This window comes from Mixophyes fleayi, chromosome 2, assembly GCF_038048845.1.
Source record: "Mixophyes fleayi isolate aMixFle1 chromosome 2, aMixFle1.hap1, whole genome shotgun sequence".
Lineage (NCBI taxonomy): Eukaryota > Metazoa > Chordata > Amphibia > Anura > Limnodynastidae > Mixophyes > Mixophyes fleayi.
The window spans coordinates 331,931,115-331,953,438 of record NC_134403.1 but is presented as its reverse complement, the minus strand read 5'-3'; the positions used below and the strand labels follow the sequence as shown (position 1 = coordinate 331,953,438).

The following is a 22,324-nucleotide window of genomic DNA, read 5'->3' as shown; positions in this document are numbered from 1 at the left end:
GCAGGAGCACAGATAATAGCTCATAAAGTCTTAAGGCTTTTTTTCATTTATGTACAAACATTGCATTCCCATCAATGCATTACCATACCCATAATACGAAGAGGTATTTACAGTATATGATGATTATAGCACAGTAAATAAGGGCAGTGAATGTCTTTACAACACTGATTAACTCAAAACTATTATGAGGATAAAAAATAAAAACCTTTTGTTATCTACCATAATTTGACATTACATTACATTACATTACTTTATTTCAAAACCATCTAATATAAAATTTGGTTAAAAAAAGCAAAAACAAACCCAAACACTATTTCATATTCAACTATGTTAGACCATTTCTCATTTTCTCTTTAAAAGCACAGTAGTCATTACTCAGCAGAGTCTACGTTATTTAAATCCTTCATTAGTTTATACTTAAGTTTGTTGTGGCTGTAGACCAAAACATATTGCAAACTTCTATTCATTGGAAGTTGGATCAATCCAATCTGCATTGACTAAAGGGTCTTTGTAGCTGGAGACCTTCTGTGAAGAAAAAAACTTTTGAGATTAACATTTATTCACTAGGAATTACAGTAACTATCATGCTTGTCAGTATCAGTACACCGTTATCAGGTAACCAGTAAACATTTTTGTGCAGTGAACAGCTGCTAAAAGCTTAACTGTGACGCTATGTGTTCCATGCCATGATTTCCTCAATGGGGCAGTCCCTAATCTCACAAACAGGGAATGTCAAAGTGACGAGATCTGGGCGTTCAAAGCCACTCCTTTTTCATCATCACCTAGTACAGCCCCCTTGAATGACACCAATATGTTTTCCGGTTTTACAAACATTCAATCTGTAATCTTGGTTCCAGGCTTTCAACCATTGAAAGCAACACTACTTCTCTTATAAATCAGAGTACTCTCGTTAGACACCTCACATTGTGTCTGTATATCACTCAACATTTTCTCAACAAAATCTCCCATCACCAAATATTCTCACATATTTCCAGATTCTGTGATTTCCATGTTGAAAGTACAAATATATTCATTTAAGCAAGTCTCCCTCACAGACATCATTTTCTTTCAGCCATTTCTTTATGGGCATAACAAACCCTCCTGATTTCTGAGAACATTCATCAGCGCCATTTTAACACATATTAAAACCGCTTGTAATATATCTGCATGTAAAAGCTCACTCCCACAATTCTCAACTTCATTAAAGAGAAAGCTATTTTTCTCAACTTCAGAAACAAAATTATTTTGTTCCAATACAGAACCGGCTTGTTGGGCCCCAGCCAGCTTTCTTCTGACACTAGTAATAGTAATAATGTACATTATTTACAGTCTTGTTCGTCCACTGAATCGTGCAGTGACGGACCAAAGATTTTAAAACTTCTTTTGCATCTCTTCAAAAGCATTACATTTACAAATGTACAACTTTTTAAACCTTGAAACATGTCTCTTGTAAAACGGTCAAGACAGACAAACACAGATGTCCCTCACACACAGTAAAACGGAGATAACACTCACATACAGAGAAAGAAAAATGAACTGTTATCTTCCAGCCTACTGCTGTGGAACTACAAATCCCAGCATTAGACTAAATACAAATTAGCTTCAACATTATTATCACTCAGCACTCCGGACATATTTTTTTACTCTTGATATATTGAAGCATACTTGAAGAACCTTTTTATCAATGTTACATACATTGCCAGATAACAAAATACAGTCCTTCTTATCTCAACACACTGAAATCTTTTACACAGAATAAGGGAGGGGCACATTTCACTCTTTCAGCTGCGTAGCTTCAAACATACACAGCCTACTTGATTCATTATTTTAGTCATTATATCATTTAGCTTGTGATACATTTAGCCTATCCACATATATTGCGACTTTCCAGATCTCTTAACTTTCCTATGCCACCTCAAACTATCTCTTCGGGTTTGGTCTCAATACCCATTTGTTCTTGTCACATTACCACTTGCAACACCCTTGTTTCTCCATTAACACATATCAATTCCTTCTTTGGCTATCCCCGCTTTCTTGACAAATTACTTGCAGACCTTCTACTCCCCTCATATCCTAGAAATCTGTGCATCATTTCTATGGGGGGGGGGGTTTGCTGTCATCTATCTGCTTACTGTCTATATTCACCTATATTGACAGTACTTTTAAGTCCCAATAGAGACTCTGTTCTAGCTTCTGTGGGTTGTCCAAATAGTGGACGTCACGTTCTGTGGACACCTTGGGGTGGATGTCCAGTTCTTTGGACTCCAGATACTGGATGTCCAGTTCTTTGGGCTCCGTACACTAGATGCCCATTTTGGGCTCCATACACTGGATGCTACTTTTGGACTCCTTACACTGGATGTACGGTTCTTTGGACTCCGTACACTAGATGCCCCTTTTGGGCTACATACACTGGATGCCCCTTTTGGACTCCTTACACTGGATGACCGGTTCTGTGGGCTCTGTGCACTGGATGCCCCTTTTGCAGAATAGCCTGACAGCATCTGTGACGAAGGTCTGAAAACTCTTTCTAAACTTCTTGACAAAGTTCTGGGGATGGTGTTGGTGTGTCACACATGCACTCAAAATTCACTCATCTTTCACAGATCTAATTACCAATACAATTACAGTAAACAAATTGAGCTAGAAATTACTGTATAATTCTGAGACTTACAGATCTGCGTGCCTGATACCTTAGACGGACATGAGGAAGCACTAAACAGAGGAGCCTGACGAGTAGAAAACTCTACTCACCCGGGTTATAGTCAAAGTCCTGTGTCCAGGGCGACCTCCAGTTGTGTCTCTCCTTGGCTCAGGGCAGCAGTCTCGGTGTAGACCTCCAATGCTGTCAAATCTAAATCAGATTGTTCACCTGTCAGTGTCAGTTTATCAGTTATGAGCTCATCAGCTGGAGAGAATTAAATACACTGCATAGTTTGCATGTACAATTAGCTCTGCTTTATTAGTTACATGTCCATATATATATATATATATATATATAGCAAAAATCATGTATTACAGAAAACTACATCCCAAAAGGTTTTAACCGCTCATGCTCCCTTTACACAGATGTTGCTATATTCTCTCATTTTCACACAGGAATACTCCCCAGGGGTGAGTTGGCTTATCTCCTGTGCTGCCATATTCAAGGCAATGAGCACAGTCTCCTGCAAATAATGAATAACTCCTACATACTAGCTGTATCTAATCTGTCTTTAAGCTATAAGAGAACAAAATGGCTATAAGGCAACAAGATGGCGCCAGCTTAGCAAAATCACATTTCTCACATGACATAGTACAGAAGAACAGAGGTCAGGGGAAGAGATAGATTTGGGTCTCATCAGCATAGAGGTGGTATTGGAGGCAGAATGAGCGACTTAGTGCCTCAAGAGAAGAGGTGTACAATGAAAAAAGTAAAGGACCAAGAACAGACCCTTGTGGGACCCCAACGGATAGTGGGAGTGGAGGGGAGGATGTGCCAGAGGTAGAAACACTAAAGGAGCTGTTCGATAGGTAGGAATTGAACCAGGAAAGAACTGTGTCACAAAGGCCAATGGAGTGAAGGGTGTGTAGGAGAAGAGGGTGATCAACAGTGTCAAAAGCAGCAGAGAGGCCCAGGAGAATGAGTATGGAGAAATTACCCTTATACTTTGCAGTAAATAGATCATTGATCACTTTTGCGAGAGCAGTTTCAGTGGAATGTTGGGGCAGAAGCCTGATTACAGCAAATTGGTGAGATGAGCGCATGATTAAAGGAGGATGGAAATGTGGAGACAGGTTGAAGAGGTGGGCATGCAGTGGAGGAGAGGGAGCAGAGAAGTTGTAAGGGAATAGGGTCTAGGGGACAGGTTGTAGGGTGAGATGATGAGATAAGTGCAGAGATTTCGTCTTCAGTTACTGGAGAGAATGAATTAAGGGTGGATTGGGGAGTGTAAGTAAAGGTAAAATAATTGTTAAATACAGGCAACTTATGTAGGGACTGACAGAGCAGAGCAGCAATTGTAAAAAAAATTGTCAGGAAAAATAGTCTAGATGCTGCTGCATTCTAAATGGATTGTAGGGGTGAAAATCAGGTCAGGAAAAAAACAGTATTTGCAATAGTCAATGTGGGTTATTATGAGTGCATGAATTCAAGCTTTAGCAGTGTCTTATGTAAAATATGTGCTTTTGCTGAAGATGTGTCTTAGATGCATGTAAGAGGATATGATTACAGATTGGATGTGGGGAACAAAGGACAGTTCTGAGACATGGATGACATCTAGGCAGCGAGCATGAGGAGTAGGGTTTATTGTTGTGTTGCCAACAGAAACACAGATGTCCGTTATGTAGCTTCTATTGACTTTTGGGAAGATGTGAATCATGGAGTTTGAAGTGGTGAGAGCACATCCATGATGGCATAAAGATATTTAGTAACACGGCCAACATAGATGGCGAGGGATCAGGAGAAGATAAATAAATGTGGTATAATCTGCATAGAGGTGATACCAACCCTCTGTCCATTTTCTATATGTAATTTTTTTTTACTTTGAAAACATCAACACTTTATAATGGATGTCCCCTTCTAGCAGGTTGGGGGACCTTCACATCCTTGGAAACTGCTCAACTTCTGCATTATCAGGGCCTGATTAAGGGTTCAGGTAGCCCTAGGGCTAATACACTCGTAAAGCCCGTCTCCTTCCACACCAGGCTAATACACGGTAGGTAAAAACGAACTTGTCCTTAAATGTAAATCCTACTTCCTTCACCCCCTTCCAATGTTTATGTTCCAGTGTTTTGAAGGGGTCACAGCAATCCTTGTCATTTATTTTGTTTTCATTAAAATCACAACTATATAGCAGAGCGGAGGCATGGACGAACGCTAATGAGAGAGATGTGAAAGGAGAGGGAAGTGTCATGTCTGCGCCTGTTACCATCCTTGTCTCTCCTGCTTGCTTATCCACAAGTGCCCACCCAAGGATGACTCATTGTCTTCATACCATAGGAGTACGTCAAGATTAAACACTTATTATATTTTTCCTTAGTGTTCTTTGTAGGGCTGGGAGGTACATATAACCTTCACATAACCTGTGTGCAGTTCTCAAAATTAATCAATAGTATAAAATAAAACAAAATTCATCAATATACTGCATGTAATATGTTGTCCTACATAAGGTACTTTATTAGTATATTCACAACTTTTTTGTATGAATTTGAAATTTGCAACCATAATGTCACATCTAGTTAACTAACTTGTATGGGGTATCTTCATTAAAAATGATTACTGCTCAACCACTATGAAATGACATTTAAATTGCAGAAGGCTGGGATCTGTATTGGTAAACCACAACATAATCATGATGAGAAATATTTTTCAAAGTATAGAGGAAGTGTTACATATAACATATATATACTTTCCCTAAACTACAGGAAAACGTGGGCTGCAGAGTTCTTCTTGACCAGCCCTGACATTTATGGTAGTGACTCTCCATAAATCTTTACTCCCCATACTAATATTATGTGGTGCTTGTAATTGCCAACTAGCAAAAAAAACCTTTTTTATTATTGTGCAACTGAAAAGGAACAAGAAAGTTATGAAAACAAGTAGTGTACGCAACATTGTAATTCAATATCTATTTTTTAAACCCAGGAACAACACCAAAGTAAAATTGTTTGTAAAATATAAACTGCTCTGATATAAAAGAACATTGTTTAAGATTCACAAATATATGTAAATTTAACATTTGCAAAACTTGATATTTGTGGTATTTTTAGAACAATGGGGCATGTGTTTTTTTGCACTTTTTGCCTGTTACGCATTTACTGTAAATAAGTAGAAAAGGCAGATTGTTTGCACAAAATTAAAATATGCCTCATTACCCAAGTAAAACAAAAACTCTCTATTTATAAAGCTAAAATACAAGTTTGTCTACTATACTCGCATAGATATGTATAAACATTCCCATGACAGAAATTAGCTGAATGACAAAGCATGTGACAATGTACAGGAAACACTGACATAAAGTCCCTTAGTAGGTTTAAAAGGCACCAAAACCTGTAAGATGTACCCTGCATAGACTCTGGAACGCTATTGGAGGGATGCACTACTATTCGTTCACATGAAATGCCACTAGATAATGTTTTGATGGGGATTGAAACCACTGTCTCAACCATCACTCCAGCAGTTTAGTAGCGCTGTAATTTGGTGAGTGGGATGGCCATTGCGTAAGATCTCTGCAGATTTTAGACCTTTATATTGTAGTACCTCATTCAAACAATAGTTGAGCTTCACTCTTTATATGTTACTACATTTCTGTAGTTCCTTAGCAGGGGAAAACGCAAGATTTCTGGAGGGCGTGGCTATGATTTGAGACAGTGCTAGACTGCTCTCCCAATCCCCTTCCAATACATGGGCAATGGTAGCTAACTGTCCTGATTCTGGTGGGGAAATCTCAATTTTGTGCGCCTGTCCCACTCAGTCAGGACTTTAGTCGTACTGTACTGCTTATTAAGGGTGAGCTGCTTGCATCTAACAGTAGTGCACACAACTGGCCCTTAACGAGCAATACAGTGGGAAGCGGGACATACCTCCCAAATATCCAAGCAGTTGGGACAAAGTCCTAACGAGCGTGACAGTCACACAAAATTGGGACCAACCTACCAGAATCAGGACAGTTAGCAGACTGTGCTGCTCTCCTACCTGTTCTTGAGGCTTCCACTACCTGTTGTTTCCCAAGTTCTAAGCTCTGTTGCTGATTTTCTGGATCCTGGAATGGTGGGGCCCTGTTTGGAAAAAGAAATAGGCACATAAATTATGCAAAGTCTAATGTAATACCCGGCAAATCCCAGGTATATTACTGTATGCAGTCATTCAGAAAACTACAGTTCTCCAGAGTGCCTCTGGGAAGTTAAATGCAAATTGCTTCTGCTATTTTGGGATGGGCAAACTGCAGTGAATGAACTAGAAGGTTCCAGAAAATTTTTGGGGAAAAGGGAAGGAGCCGAAAACAGACTGGCTAGTGAGAGAAGTGATGTGTAACTGCTGGCTGAGCTAATATAGGATTCTTCCCCCCAAGAGCCACTGAACGCTATGGCTGAATTGTTGTCCTGTAGGATGTTTTCAGCCAGCCCAGAAAGAAGCTTTGCAGTACAGAAAAAGACCTAACTTGCCACTGCCCATGAAATGTCAGCAGGACTCATATTAAGACAGTAAAATTTATTTTGCTTTGCTGTGTTCAAGTTATTTAAGTAAGACATCAACCTGTGTTATGAAAACCTCTGACCAGGACTGTAATTTTGCTATTAAGAGGTGTTATAGCACTGGCTAAAGGAAGAGTTTATTCCAGCCAAATCGTCTGTATTTAAATTTACCTGCAAGCTTACTGTGGCATAGAGAGCAATCATTTATCGCAAGAGTTTGTCTATAGTGCATCACAAGTTTGATTCTATTGTGAAACTGCCTAAAATGGCCGCTGATGAGAGAATTGCAAGTTGTTTAACCCTACAGTTGGTGGGAGACAGATGCTTATTCCATTAGACGGATTGCTAAGTGGACCCTGTCCTTTACACTGAAAATCATTTATTGTGCAGAATTGCTGCTGTTTACAGAGCTCAGGAGTCACATATGCATCAAGTTGACTACTTATTTCACCTTGTACAAGTAAATAAGCTTCATGTGTCAGCTGAAACTTCGCTTAAACCTGTGGATTATAATTTACCCCCTTGGGTTCTGTAGATCATAAAGTAAAATAGAAAGCATCTAACCTGAACCAGCTGGATTACTCCTTGTTGCATCTCTACTGATTTTTGTGTGAGAAGTATGATCTGTTTAATTGCACTAAACGTATTGTGATTGATTGGTATATATTATCTGCCTCCGCAGCATTTAGTGTATTCGTCTAACTAACTTGCAGCAACCGGTTGTCTCCTAAACTATCTATCCAGTGAAAACCATTTCACTGAAGCACAGTGCCTAAGTTTAAAGTGGGATATATTTATTCAGTGACCTATGTGTTGTGTTGATTTATGTTTGCATATTGTTGAACCAAGATTCCTAAAATGTTATTTATTTTGTGACATGTTGAATAACATTGCATGTTGATGGTATTGTGCTATTACTTTCTACTCTACCACTACTTATTTGCTGTTGTGGTAAAGCCTTATGCCACAAGCAAAGAGAAAAAACCCATGAGTTTATACAGTTTTATCCCTGTGTTTCTTGTTTTATTCCAACACTACTGGGGGGACCTTCACCTCTCTACCGTACCACCGGGCCTGTAGAATCCTTCCTTACACTACTTTTGGGGTGCCAACCATCTGCCCCGTTACACTAGCTGTGAGTGAACCATTTAGGCCCCCCCAACCAACCCCAACGTTAAATCAATGGCACCTATGTTTAATAATTAGGCATCCCTACCTGAAACCAATGCTGACATTAAATGAATGGCACATTTCACATTTAATAAATACACCTATTTCCTCCCTACCAGCTACGACATTAAATTAACAACAGCCTCAATATTAAATAATTAGTATTCCCATTTATTAAACCTATTTCCCCCAAAATTAAATATTTGGTATTTACAATTAATATATAGCCCTACTTCTCACTAAACTTAGCCCCACATTAAATTAATAACCCCCCAAACTACTGTAATTAAATAATGGCATCACACCACGTTAAATTAATACTCATTACTATGACCACTATTAAATTAAATAGTCCTCATCGACAAATAAATTGCCAACCACAAATAAATTCCCACCTTCCCCATTAAATTAATACCCAGCCTGTTCCTCAATTCAATCCATATAATTTTCCATTTTCCAGAAACCACCTTCACCAGTGGCCTGCACAGTAATTCCATTCTCTGTCTATCTTACCTGTTGACCCTTAGCAAGCCACTCTTTTAAACCTCTCACCAATTCCTGACTTGTCCTTGGTTGGATCCATGTATGTGGTCATATTCTTGTCCTGGCACACAACACCCTGTTAAGACACCCCATAGTTCTGCTTCTACAGTATACTAGAACTACAAACCAGAGATCACATTGTGGCCTGAGGAATCCCCAAACACATCCAATATTAATTCCTATATGATTACCGGTATTTTAAAAGTATCCTGCACTCTCTTCTGTATCTGACTCCAATTCTAAGAATTTACATCATGTTCATGCTCATTAAACTATATCTTGTGTATAGGGTTACTGATGTTTGCTTGTATACGGTGGTATGCCACACGCCACTTATTTTACGGTTTTGATCGTAAACACTACTAAATATTCTCTTTGATCACTGTGTATATACATTATTAAATTATTTCTTATTTTATCACGCTAATATCATTATAATATTAATAGTAATGTAACCTACAAATAAAGTTGGCACAGTTGGGGCCTTCTGTTTAAACTGGTTGTGCAAATTACTGTCTTAAAGTAGTGGCACTATAATCTGCAATTTGTTTAGTAAGCAAGTTTCAAGTTACCCTTTCCCTACTGTCAAAGTAATCGTAGGTCAGTTTTAGCCAATTATCTACTTTAGTTATCACTTAAAAGTCAGGTTATGTACTTAATCCCACCTATTTGGGGAAATCATTCAATATCTGTGTAAAAACAAGCAAGCTTTAACTGGCCTGCACTTTAGGGAGCAACTATTACTTACCAGAGCCGTAGGTAAGCCAGGCATATTTAAAGCATCTACTATTCTACTTATATCTTTTTTTTTTTTTTTTTTTAAGTATATTTTATTGACAATTTTACCGTTTCAACAGTATACAGGTTAGACTGTAAAACAAACAGTTTGTTAATAAAAGTAAACTAACAAGAACATTGTTATAATGTTTAATATCAAATGAATTGAAGATGGAAAAAAAAGGAAGACAGAAAGAGAATAAAAAGACGGGGGGGGGGGGGAAGGGAAACTTACTTATATCTTTTCTCACAGTATGTACTGTGTCCATCATGGGTCTAAAGTAGTGATGGGCAACCTGATACACTTCAAGGGGCAAATGAGCAGCCCTGACCTTCAAAAGGATGCACATTACCTGAAATAATTTTAAGAAAGGAAAAAAAAATCACCTTGGCACCTTAATTGCTCCAATAATTCATGAAATAGCCTCAGACCTACCCACTTGCCACAAAATACAACCACATACACTCAGACCCCATAAGCCCTCCAAAACTACACAGGCCACTCAGACCTCCTCACATGCCTCCCATGTGTGACCACATTCAGATACACTCCAGTTGCAGCCAGCTCCTTCAGAAGATACAAACTTTTGCACACCTGACACTGCCTTCCTGAATCCCAGTTTACTAATCCGTGAACTTCCTAGAACAGGCGGCTTCATAGAAAAAATAGAATACGACGACACATACTTCGTGAATGAACTTACAGTGTTTGTGGTCCTGGACTTTTATTCAATTTGTATTTAGTTTATCCACATACGTTTTCATATAGTTCCAACCATGTCCAGCAGGTGGTAGCAAAGTACAAGCAGAGACTAACAGCTACTCCGGTTTACTTCCTAGTCTCTCACTTCCTCTAGTGTCTGCGGAGAGGTGCTGCTTTGAATGTTGAGCTGTCCTCCGGAGGTGGTCAGCACAAGGCTGCGGAAGCATGGCCGTATCCGGGTCTTCTGGGCTGCAGTGGAGCACCCTGGAGCAGAGGAAACACAATGGAGACAATCTGTATTATCAGATATACCTGTGGAAGGTGCAACAGCTGCCTGCAGATGTGCACAGGTTCTGCGACCCCCAGTTACCCGCCCCTCGCAGGAAGGAGCTGCTACACCTGCTGAGGAGCCTGGAGGATGAGTCCAGCTGTCAGCGCTTGCAGATCCTGTTCTCCTTTTCTGTGCCCAGTCCACAAGTGCTGGACCTACTGTGTGCTCAGCACTTACCACTTGTGTCTGCAGGAGCTGTGAGTACAGCAGGACACGCAGATCACGGTGCTTTTGTGTACTTGGAACTTTTTCTTAAAGCCTCAATGAATGTAAATTATTGCACCGTTTTAATCTGAAGTAGACAACTAAAATGCATTTTAAGGCAGATAACTAATTAAAGTAGGCATTGTAATCGTCTGGCATTTGTACATAGACAAAAGCTGTATTCAATAAGTACTTTTTGATGTAGTCATTTCTATAATGCTCTTGTGGCAGTTTTTTTTCATTGCATTCAAAGAAACTTTTTTTGTGTGCTATTAGGGGACTTTGATCATCAAAAAAAATATTTTTGTCACATAGATGAATGTATCCCAGTCAGATGTTTCAAAATCCCATGGACAAATTAGTACAGCAAAGTAACTCCTCTGAAAATTTTAAGCACACTATTGCATTAAAAATAAATTTGCTTAATATGCTATGTGAGTAAAAACCTAGTGCATTGATACAGCAACTCAAATATTTTTTAACATACTGGTGTATATTTCTTTAAGTACAGCAAAATTATAAATATATATTTGATGTGTACATCAGACCCAACTAACCCCTCACAGTGTGTGTGTGTGTGTGTGTATATATATCAATTGGTTTTACATTCCTACCTTTTAGTCAACAGTAGTGCAGCTTTAATTACTTTTTAACTGTATTATGAGGAGATTCAATTAGCCGCAGTGGTTCTTTGGAACATCACGGCCACTAGATTTTTACAAGAACTCTTTGCTGAATTTTCCTTGCGCCCCATAGAGGTAAGAGGGAAAAACAGCAGAGAATTTACCGTAGTAACGGTACAAATGCGCAGCCGTGATGTTCTGAGGAATTGAATCTCCCCCTGTGTTTGTTACATTTAGGAGAAGTAGAACTAGGCAGCAGTGCTGTGAAAACACACAGGGCTACCAGATCAGCGATGTAAATCTACACACATAAAAACTGCAGGCATGTGATCTAATTGTGTTTGACCTTGTAGGGGGAATTCAATTGGCAGCGGGTAAAAGTAACGCGGCCTGCGCTTAATTATCATTATTACGGTAGTTTCAACGCCGGCTTTTGCTGCGAGCAGTAAACTACCGTAATAACGGTAATAGTTTTAATGCTGCGCTAATTCGGGGGGAATTGAATTCCTCCCCCCCTGTGACTTTAGACAGATCGTTCTATGTAAGTCCCTACCCAGTGGTTGAGGTAGATATTTAGAATTGGCGGCATGGAAAATGTAATGGGAAAGTAAGTGAATGGAATTTGATAGTTTTACAATGAAGACTGTAGGAGAAGTGGTACTATGGCATGCTATCGTATAACCCCCACTTCCACCACTGGTCTTACCTATGGGAATCCTTGAGTTTTGGAATACAATAAATGCTCATCAGACTATTGCTCTTCATGCACCTCTTTCACTCCATTGTTCATGTGAGAAAGAAAATTACATTTATAAATGTGGACAGGGCTAAAGTTAGGATATGGTTGTGTCAATTGTAGGATTTGTGATTTAGCCTAATGTTTGAGATTTTGATTGCAGTTTATACTTTTGGGAGAACTAGTCTGGCTAGCTTTTACAGTTTTGATTTAAAAATTAAAATCTCATGAACAGCAGAGCGAGAGACATTGGCAGCTGGTGGGCAGTCCGGGGTGCAGTGTGGTACCTAACGTGACCTGCAGTCGTTACAGGCGGGTAGGACACTTTGTTGGTGGGCAGAGCAGGACTGATATCAGACCATACTAAATAAGTATGGACCTGACAGCACATTCTGCCTTCATAAAAGTCACATGTGGCCACCCAGATGGGTACTGTTTAACCCTTAAATCCCTTTTCTTGGTAATTTTTTTCAATATATATTTAGTTTGCAATAGTCCCACAGCATGGACATCTGGGTAGTCCATGTTTTTTTGTAAGGGAAATAAAAATCTTCCTTGACAATAGAATTCTCTACAGGTGAATTTCCCCTGTAATCTACAAATGTAAAGCTGGGTACACACTATTGAACTATTTATTTTACTTCAGATGCGATTTCTATAGCGATTTCACCAAAGTCCCGATGTGCATGCAGATTCATGTGTACCCACCTACGTGATTTACCTTCAGATCTGTGACCTTCATACCCATCTGCTGGAAAGATTGGGAATCTGCGCACTGTACAGAGATCTGCCTACATTGCTGGTTGTGAGTGCGGACACATTTCCACTTTTGCCCAACATTGTTCCATCGATGATCGTGATTTTTTTGGAAGTTTATAAAACCAAATGAAATGGTACAATGTGCTTTGGTATGATAAACATGATTGTGGGAGCATACACTCTAATGTGATATCGGACCTAACAGTCGTTTTTTGTGTGATCTGTACAATAATTGTATCAGTGTGTACCTAGCTTAAGGTCCTATTGACTGTTTCATGTGAGGCCTGTTAAGAACTGATATTGCTCATTACACGTTCTCTCCTTAACATTGTCTTTGCTATTTTTCTAGGGTACAGGATACTGGGAATTCTTACTACAGTGTCGGGGACTTGATGTGGTGGCTTTTGACCAAAACAGCATTTTTCCACCTGAGATGCGTTACACGGAGGTGATGGTAAGAACAATGTAGTGGATGGACTTTGGAATGAGTGTTAATGGCAAGTAAAAATTAATTTTGTAAATAAAAACATATGTACTGTATCCCAGCTATCCTTCCTTCTGTAATTCCCCCCCCCCACTCTGTTTACATCCAGATTGTAATTTTATTGTGTGCAAACACTTGGTGTAGTTCTGTATCATATACCATATTAGGCTCATTGGTATCTATCCACACAAACAAGAGTTTGTTGTTCTCGAGGTCTCATATATGATGAGATCTTACAATCTAATTGAAAAGAAATGTGGTTATCCAAATTTGGTCATTTTACTCGCCCAGTGCTTGAAAACAATTGTATTTCTGTGTGTTGGCAGAGTAAATGACCAGTTATAATACTTGGAGTGTTTGTACATATAGTTAAGAGTTTGTGAACATCTATTGATTGAACTTCATAAAATGATAGCATGTGCAGGTACTATAAGAATGCAGTTGTGTGCGGGAATCTAAGAACACAACAGTTTCTTTTCACTAATGTGAAATGTCCTTTAGTCATTCAAAATATTAGGGAGCATGTCATATTTTAATATTCTGATATTTGTAATGCTATTTAGACATCATACAAGGGTGTAAATTATATTGCTTTTATTTACATTTTGAGCACTTTTTTTGCACTGATTGAAGTACAATATAATCCAGGGCTATCCAAGTACCAGCCATTGTGGGCCTTCAATTCTTTTCTATGGATCTTCAGCCTAAAAGTCAAACTTTTTAACACACGTGCAGACCCATGCATCACTTCGACAGAACTCATCCATTGCTTTTGATTAATGAAATGATTTAATGCTGCACTCTGGGGATGTGACCACGTGTGCCAATAGAAATCCGCAAACATGCAGCTTGCAGCTTCCTATTGGTCCTCCAGCTCACACCCATTTTCAGTGGCTATCGAGCATTAAGTCAACAGAGTTCCACTTTTATTTATTGTAAACCATGGTTATAAAACAACAAAATTCTCATTAGATGCCAAGTGTTAGCATGTATTCTGTGTTAGTATTATTATTTCTATTATTACACTGGTTACAGGACACAGGTGCAGCCTCTGAACATGCAACTTGTTATATCTAGACTGGAGGTCCAGAACTCTTGGAGAACTATCCAGATAGAGCCTTGTTCCTGGCCTGGCCTGATGCTGATGGTGAGAGAACCTTTCACTATATCTTGTCTAACACGTACCAACGCTTTGTTTGGAGTGGAGAAAAATGTGTTTTTGCTTATAGTAACCAATCAGATGTTGACCTTCATTTTCAAAGCTACTCTAGAAAAAAGAGTGATTCGTGGTTGAGCGAAAAAAAATCCACACATTCATTTATTTTCTGAATTTTGTTTGAAGGATCTTTTCTGTGTGTGCAAATTGTTTAATGAAAAGAACAATCTATATTAAAGAGCTTATTTATAATCTCTCAATCTGCCCACACGTAGCGACACATAAGTAGAAAAAATACAAATGATAAATGTGCTATAGAATAGATATATGAATTAATAGAAGTGGATAGAGTAATGCTATCACTAACACTCCCGATTATCGCAGAAGGGGAAAAGGAAGGGGTCATTAGAAAGATAAACAACAGCGCCATTAATATAGGAAACTTTTAGGACTCTGATCCTAATTTGTATCTGGCTTGCAGTACCTCTTTGCTACCAGGTGCTGCTGTTTTGCCACTGGACATTTCCACCTCACCTGCAGGAATTAACCTTCTTCCCTGATCATCACCTGCATCTGTTCCACTGCCTTATAACCCGTCCCAAACATTGCTCCTTTCAGTACATCAATTGTTTGCTGCTTCTGGTCCCTGTCAGTACGCCTGTCTTATTGTGGCTGTTGTTCTCCTGATTATCTGACTTCTGCCTGCTGCATCATTTTGCACCTTTGCTTGTAACCCAAGACTCTGGCTTCGTTTGATCTTGCTGCTACTTACTCCCTGGTATCATTGTAGATCCTTCGGCTTCTGACCCCTGGCTTACCTGACCCTCCTTTGCTTTATTCTCCTGTCGATTATCTTGTGCCTCCTGTCACATGGCTAAGTCTTGTAACTTGCATCTGCACTTCCCCATTTGTGCCTGACATCCAGTGCCTCGTGCCTCCTGACTAACCTGGTATTCAGTCTCCTTGTGCCTGTATCTCATCTGTACACCTGGACACCAGTCACTGCTGAACCTGGTAACTTGCTTCTGCACCATTTGTGACTGATATGCTGTGTCTCCTTGTACCTGCACTCCCTCTGTTATACCCGGATACCAGCATTACCAAGTCTTTTGTTCCTGTTTGATCCAGTGTGCCTTTGTATCGAGACATGTATTTGCCAAATATATTCTGGTTGCTCACTACCTGCTACCGTAAGCTGCCCTCTACATTAGACCTGTGCCAGAGTCTTCTGCATTAACCCCTGCTTGACTGACATTACCTGTTGTGCCTATGTACTTGTGATGCTGATATTAATGTTGACTGCATTTTGATATTACCTGTGTGAGCTGTACTCCGTTTTCAGTAACTGCCAATACTCTCCTTCATACTGAGAGCCTTAACAGAAACAGAATTAACGCAAAAAATGAATTGCAAAAAATATTCTATAGGGTTTTTAATACGCCTTGAAATACTGCAACCAAATGGATGCATGTCTCACTGTGGAAACTGTAAGGAGGTGTTGGAGATCTTCAGCCTTATTTATGGAATAGACCCTGTTTGAAGAAATCTGCAATGTTAGAATCTTCCTACAGCCCCGGGGCACTGGGAAGACGTAAACTAGTTCCAACAATGAAGAGTACGCTCCACTACTTAAAAAGGGGCGCCGTCCCAAACCGCATTGCAGACACACTGTATCTTCAAAGCTGGAGATCGCAGCAAACTGGATTTTTTATTCTACTCTTTAGTGGGGATTCTATACCTATTCAGTGGGTAATCACTTACCCACAATTATTAAACACATACTTACCTACTTATATTTTACAGTGTGGCACAAATTGAACATTACTGAGCCACATCACTTAAGTCTTTTTTTTAAACTAAGTTTATTTGCTCAAGATTTCTGTTACCAATATTATTTAATTTACTTCCAAACCTTTTGTACCAAAATAGGCTCAGCTCAGGGGTGAGAAAAAGCAGAAAAGCCTTAGCAGCAAGGGGATTAAATGTCTGTGAACAATGAAAATGGAAAGATTGAGGCTTAACCCATTCTTGTAGGTCCCCCCATTGAAAATATGAGGAAATGCTATAGAGCTACCATTTATAGCACTGCTAAAAATATCAGGTATTTCTTCTCATGGCAGATTTCCCTTCTCGTAGTACCAGAGATATTGTATGTACTACATATTATCGCAAGAGTTCACAAGTTAGGCATTTACATAGAATATTAATATATTTTCTTGAAATTCCAATTCTTCCTCTGAGAAAATAAAATTGCTGCAGCTGTGGCCAGCAGAGGGCAGTATGTGTACAAGTATTCTTAAATCAATACTATAAATAAACCCTGTAATTAGTATATATCACTAGTGCTATAATGTGCTGAGTAAAGCTATGAACTTTCTCTAAAGCAGTTTTCCCTTGGAAAAATGAATAACCTTTGGAATATATCCCCTCCCTTCCCAATAATAGTACTTTATTAGGGATTCCTTCTTGTTTCTTACACTCTGTTTTACAGGATCCTGAAACTCGCATATAACCAGGATCGGCGCCGAACGCCTTTAGCGCCGATTGCCTCTTTCCCCTTATTTAAATCGGCAGCACAGAGGCTTTCAATCAGAGCCACTGTGTCTCCTGCCACAGAACGACACATGGAGCATCAAAGGTAATAGGACCCTACTAAACAATGAATGGTTGGGAGGGGGGGGGGGGCAGTTTCAGGGAAATTAGGGGATTTAGTACAATGAGTATTTACAGTGGAAAAAAACTTTGAATAAAATTCCCACCTTTCCACTGAGATTATACCACGAGCTGTGTATACTGACCATATATTACTTGCAACAGTTATATGCAAGAAAATGTTCCTCTCTCAGCTAAATAGAATTATCTCATTTCCGGAGAACAAACCTCAACTACAAGTACAAAATATCTGTCTCCTGGTGTATGAGTTTGAGTAGAGCAGATGGCCCTAACTTTAGGCTGATCCGGATAGACTGAGAGCTGGAAAATAAATGCACGTCCACATAAACTGTCTATGATGAGACAAATTTAAAGGGACAATAGGATGCGATAATCAGAACCAGCTTCTGGTGTTTTGGAGTGGGAATATCCATGATGACTTGCATCAAACAAAAATAAATGGGTGTTTAATAATCTAATGATCATCAAAATATATTCAATGACGGCCTTACAATCAAAACTTGAATCTGGAATTTTATTTTTTCTGTTGCACATTTTCCTATGATGCTGCTTTTCACATCTATTGAGATTTGTATTTCCTAGTCACACCAATGACTTTTTATAGGGAACACTTTCATGGATTGTATAATATTTGTATAAGGCATCCAATAAACTCGATTAATGTGTCACAGACAATAAACCCTACGTCCATGTTACAGCACGGCTGAGCGCTGCTTCCTCTGTTAAGAGGTATTACTTTTTCATGTGCGTCGTGTGGTAAGGACAACGGTGAGAGCCTTGGATGGGTATATGTCATGGTATTTATGTTTATGAGGTACCCCATAAAATGTGATGCTTTCATCTCCTCTCTGGCAGATTTCTGCCATTTTCACTAATCCCAATTCCTGTACTCACAATTTGATGACTTGTTCAAAAGAATGTATCACAAGTCTTTAATTGTGATTTCATTAACAACGGGAGTGATGTTGTGAGTGGAACATTCAAATGTTTATTTGATTTGGATTAGAACACTGTTTTTAAAAGAGGATTTGGATTTGATTTTTTACCGGCCTACTCTTTGACTTAGAGAACAACCTTTTTTGTGGATAGAATTATATATTTTCTTAATATGTGTTATTATACAGATGTATTTGATTTTGTGCTTATGGCAAAGTGCTCAATTTATGTGGTTTTTTTTTTTTTTTTCTTATATAATTTGTTTTCATGTGGTGGCACTTTGGGATATTTTGACCTTCATTCCTTTGAGTGCTGATTTAAAGTATTTTTAGTTTATTTCTGTCACTTAGGCCCACTGTAGATGTCTATAGGAGGTTGCCGTCTTATTTTACAGTATGCTGTTTTTCAGAATCTTCCCACTTCTCTCTGGATTGTCTGATCTTCTTCAGGGGTCAAACACTTTTCCACGTCGGTGAACTGCTCGGCGAAACATTGTCCTCCAACCCCTGGGGACAGTCCACCTCACGTGACTTCCAACTCACTCTGGCCGAGGATTTCTGCTGCGTGAAGAGGATCCGGCTGCCCAGCTGGCCGGGACACGTGGACTCGTTCAGTGTGTGGAAGAGAAAAAGTCCCCAGTTTGTGCTCTGTGATGGGGCTCATTTTCAGTACGTAGAGACACAACTGGAGGGAGAGGAAGAACCATAGCGCTTTACCTAACTTGCATGTCTACAATGAGCCACAATCTAGATTCAAGACAACCTCCGTGGTGGTGGCAGAATGTGACCAGACAATTGCTTGTGTAGTGTTGTACCTACTCTACCTCCATCCAGTCATATAGAAATCTTCCACCGCCAGTGCTTGTTCTATTATGATTGTAATTCTTATTCCAACGCTGCAAGATAGACTGTAATCTTAATGGAGGGCTTTAGTTAGGCAAGGGTAGAAGTGCTCTCTGCCATTTGGATATTCAGATTCTTGGGTCTTCTAGACGGTTACCAAAGTGAAGAACAGATCCCTATGGGAAAGGTGCTTTCGTAAATAATGAACATAATATATGCTCACACAACAACAGTTTTCTTCATGTTTTTATGTGCATTAATTCACCAGATATAAATGTCTTACAAAGGTACACCTCGCCCATCTCCTTTCTTCCAGCTTCATCCTGGTAGATGTATTGCTGCCTATTAGCACTGGCACATAGTAGGGCCGCCTTCCCCTGGATCTCGTTCACTGATAGATCAGGCTGGGGTAACGCTTTAGCTGGTAGCATGTATGACCTTCTGTCCATTCCTCCTCCATGGAGTACTCTAGAGATACATTGAGTCTTCCTGTGTCTTGAGGGCACAGAGCAATCCAGCTTTCGATAAGCATCAACGAGGGGGCAGAGTTATATTAAAGGTGATTGTCCAAAAGTGAACAACCCTCTAAAGGTAGATGTCAGAAATAAAAATGCCTTGTGTAAGTTTGACATTTCCTTTGCCAGTATATCACAGGTAAACGAATGAATGGATTTGAGCTGGAGACTGTTAGTTTGACACGCGTAGAGGAGAGTCTTCCGAAACAAATATTGTTATTTAACCTGGTCTGTCCTGTAAAGCTGATATTTTGTCTGTTTCCATATACATGTGCTAAATAATCAGCCAATGACCATGCTTGTTTTGTGTATACTATCATCTGCAGCCCTCATTATTTGTTCCCCATGTGATCCTATCATTCATCCTACCCACTTAAAGACAGGATCTGACCAATTTAGCTACCAATGTATCTGGCCAAACTGGACACAGCTGCAGAATTTCATCTGTGTTACACCAGGCTCTGCCTGTATGTGGGCAGCTTCAGATAAATTGTGTAGCATTTCATAATATGACCACCTTTCATCCTATGTCTATACTGTATTTATTTATACACGTGATGTGATGAGGGGGGGGGGGGGGGGTCATCAAATTAGTTCTCTAATTACAAAACTTGCACTATACAATTATTTTGTTTTTACTACATTGGCTCATTGATGGTAGGTAGGTATTGCCATGGAATTTTAATAGTTGTTAAAAATGTAATGGATTGTTAATTTGCAATAGATGCAGCCTCATAGGGCAGACCTAGCTATAAAACATTTTAGCTTTCATTTCAAGATGTAGCCTGAAGCATTTAGTAGGTTTTATGCAGATAGACAACAACTTTACTGTAATCTGACGGCTATTTAGTGATGCATAAGGAAAGTATGTACTGTATAAACATGACTTTTATTTATACACCCGTTGGGTAGGTTTGCTCATTTGTTTTCCTAACCAGGCCTTGGGCAATCCACGCTGTCGTCATATAGTACAGTCAGTTATTAAGTTCCATATCCTGAAGCTGTTATCAATTATATGTCTTTGGAGGTGGGGCTATTAGAAAATCATCAATGTGCTTTTTTTCACTGTCAAAAAAAAAAGCATATACAAATATTTACTTCACCAGTTTTACAGTTGATTATCATTTTCATGCCACACTTAAGATTCTTCAACTATAGTTTCTATATGAATTATTTAAGTAGCAACAATATGTTGTTGCCCAACTTTTCAACCACTTTTCTCTGACTTTTTTTTTTTTGCCTGCCTAGATCAGATACAATTCATTATTTTCTATGAGGAAAGCAGGCTGAAGTCAAGGGAGCCATTCTTACCAACAGGAATGCTACAGCAAACTTTATTTTTGCCAAAGTAGTTTTCTGTTTTATTTATTTTATAGAAAATGGACTCTAGTCCCCCTTCTTTTTTTATTTCTGCTGTGTGTGTGTCTGTTTGTTTTGTGTTTTTTATTTACATTGGGGAAACCAAAGTCTGTTTACGTAGAACCCCTAGACAGGATGTTATGGAAGTAGAAACGCCAATATTTTGATTCTACTTAAACATTCCCCTTTGACTTCACAACAAACCAAAAGGTTGCTTTACACTATAATGATATTTTTGTTTATTTCCATCTCTTTATTCCACATGGGTGTGTAGCCCATGTGCGAGCTATTATCCACTCCTTTGGGTTTCCGAATGCATGGAACAGAAGCAAAATGCAGCAAGTGATCATTGATCCCTATGGTCAGGGGCCGGGGGTATTCTGACCCCCAGGCCGGTCCCATAGTGGGCAGCCTTGGGCTGGGTCACTGAGCTACATGTGTTTATTTTCCTTTAAAATGTTCCTAATAAGCTGCTGAGCTGAGTGTTGCCCCCGGGTTAAAGTTTGTCGGCCCTCCCCTGCCTATGTTATGACACTTAAAATACAGCATATTCCACGATTAAAACATGGCTCTTGTCTGATACCAGAAGCAGAGCCGTAACTTAGAATTCTAGCGCCCTGGGCGAGAAAGACAAATGCCGCCCCACTAGCCCTCAATTTTAACCAAATTAACGGGAAATATTCCGAAATTGCGCCCCCGTTCAGCGTTGCGCCCTGGGCGGTCGCCCCTGTCGCACAACCCTAGTTACGGCCCTGACCAGAAGTATACATAATGTATACACATTCCAGTTGTGTTATACAGCAATGAAAAAAACTAAATGTAGATTTCCTTATAAACCTTGCAGTCTCGACGTGACTGTATTTACTGAAATGTAACACAAAGATGAATGGCTGTATTTAGAATACAGTATATCATAAATAACACTTGTCACAATGCAGAGAATGGGAACAGGTATATAACGGGACATTTGTCATGGGATCAGAATATGATTCATAGCTTCAAATGATTCCAGGGGAATACTTTTATTTGATTAACCAGATCTAAAACCCGGAAGTGCATTTATTTTCCCTGCACTATGGCCAACGATGGTTTTGCATTCAGTAGCCTGTATTCCCTAGAAAATGTGAATTGCCACTGAATTCATTTATCATGAGTACTTGGGAGTTGCTGTACGTGGTGACCTGCAGTTCTGCCTCATTTATAAAAGGGGACTGAGTAGAGGTAGACTCACTTGCTATAAAGTAACCTGCATTAATTATTTTGCCACAGAGAACTTAAACAATATTCAAAATAATGTTTTAAGACTGTTATTTTTAAATATGAGAAATACAAATTAA

General features: G+C 39.3%; 1 protein-coding gene and 1 long non-coding RNA gene across 2 annotated transcripts; one reads left to right on the top strand and one right to left on the bottom strand.

The window, feature by feature from the left end:
* Positions 1-310: 310 nt before the first annotated feature.
* Positions 311-10,694, bottom strand: LOC142139365 (uncharacterized). The gene is made up of 5 exons (XR_012688194.1): positions 10,371-10,694; positions 9,902-10,019; positions 6,677-6,759; positions 2,755-2,854; positions 311-525 (listed from the first exon to the last, which is right to left on the bottom strand). It is a non-coding gene; the product is annotated as an uncharacterized LOC142139365 (long non-coding RNA).
* On the top strand, positions 10,503-19,736 carry LOC142139364 (uncharacterized). The gene is made up of 4 exons (XM_075196898.1): positions 10,503-10,897; positions 13,372-13,476; positions 14,584-14,653; positions 18,681-19,736. Exons 1-4 carry the CDS (start codon positions 10,595-10,597, stop codon positions 18,977-18,979), a joined length of 777 nt encoding a protein of 258 aa, XP_075052999.1. The 5' UTR covers positions 10,503-10,594; the 3' UTR covers positions 18,980-19,736.
* Positions 19,737-22,324: the final 2,588 nt, after the last annotated feature.

Bases quoted from the DNA above. Each gene is read 5' to 3' on its own strand.
- LOC142139364 (XM_075196898.1), top strand. From the start codon at position 10,595: ATGGCCGTATCCGGGTCTTCTGGGCTGCAGTGGAGCACCCTGGAGCAG. The intron at 10,898-13,371 runs GTGAGTACAGCA...CTATTTTTCTAG, and splicing joins CACTTGTGTCTGCAGGAGCT to GGTACAGGATACTGGGAATT. The intron at 13,477-14,583 runs GTAAGAACAATG...TGTTATATCTAG, and splicing joins TGCGTTACACGGAGGTGATG to ACTGGAGGTCCAGAACTCTT.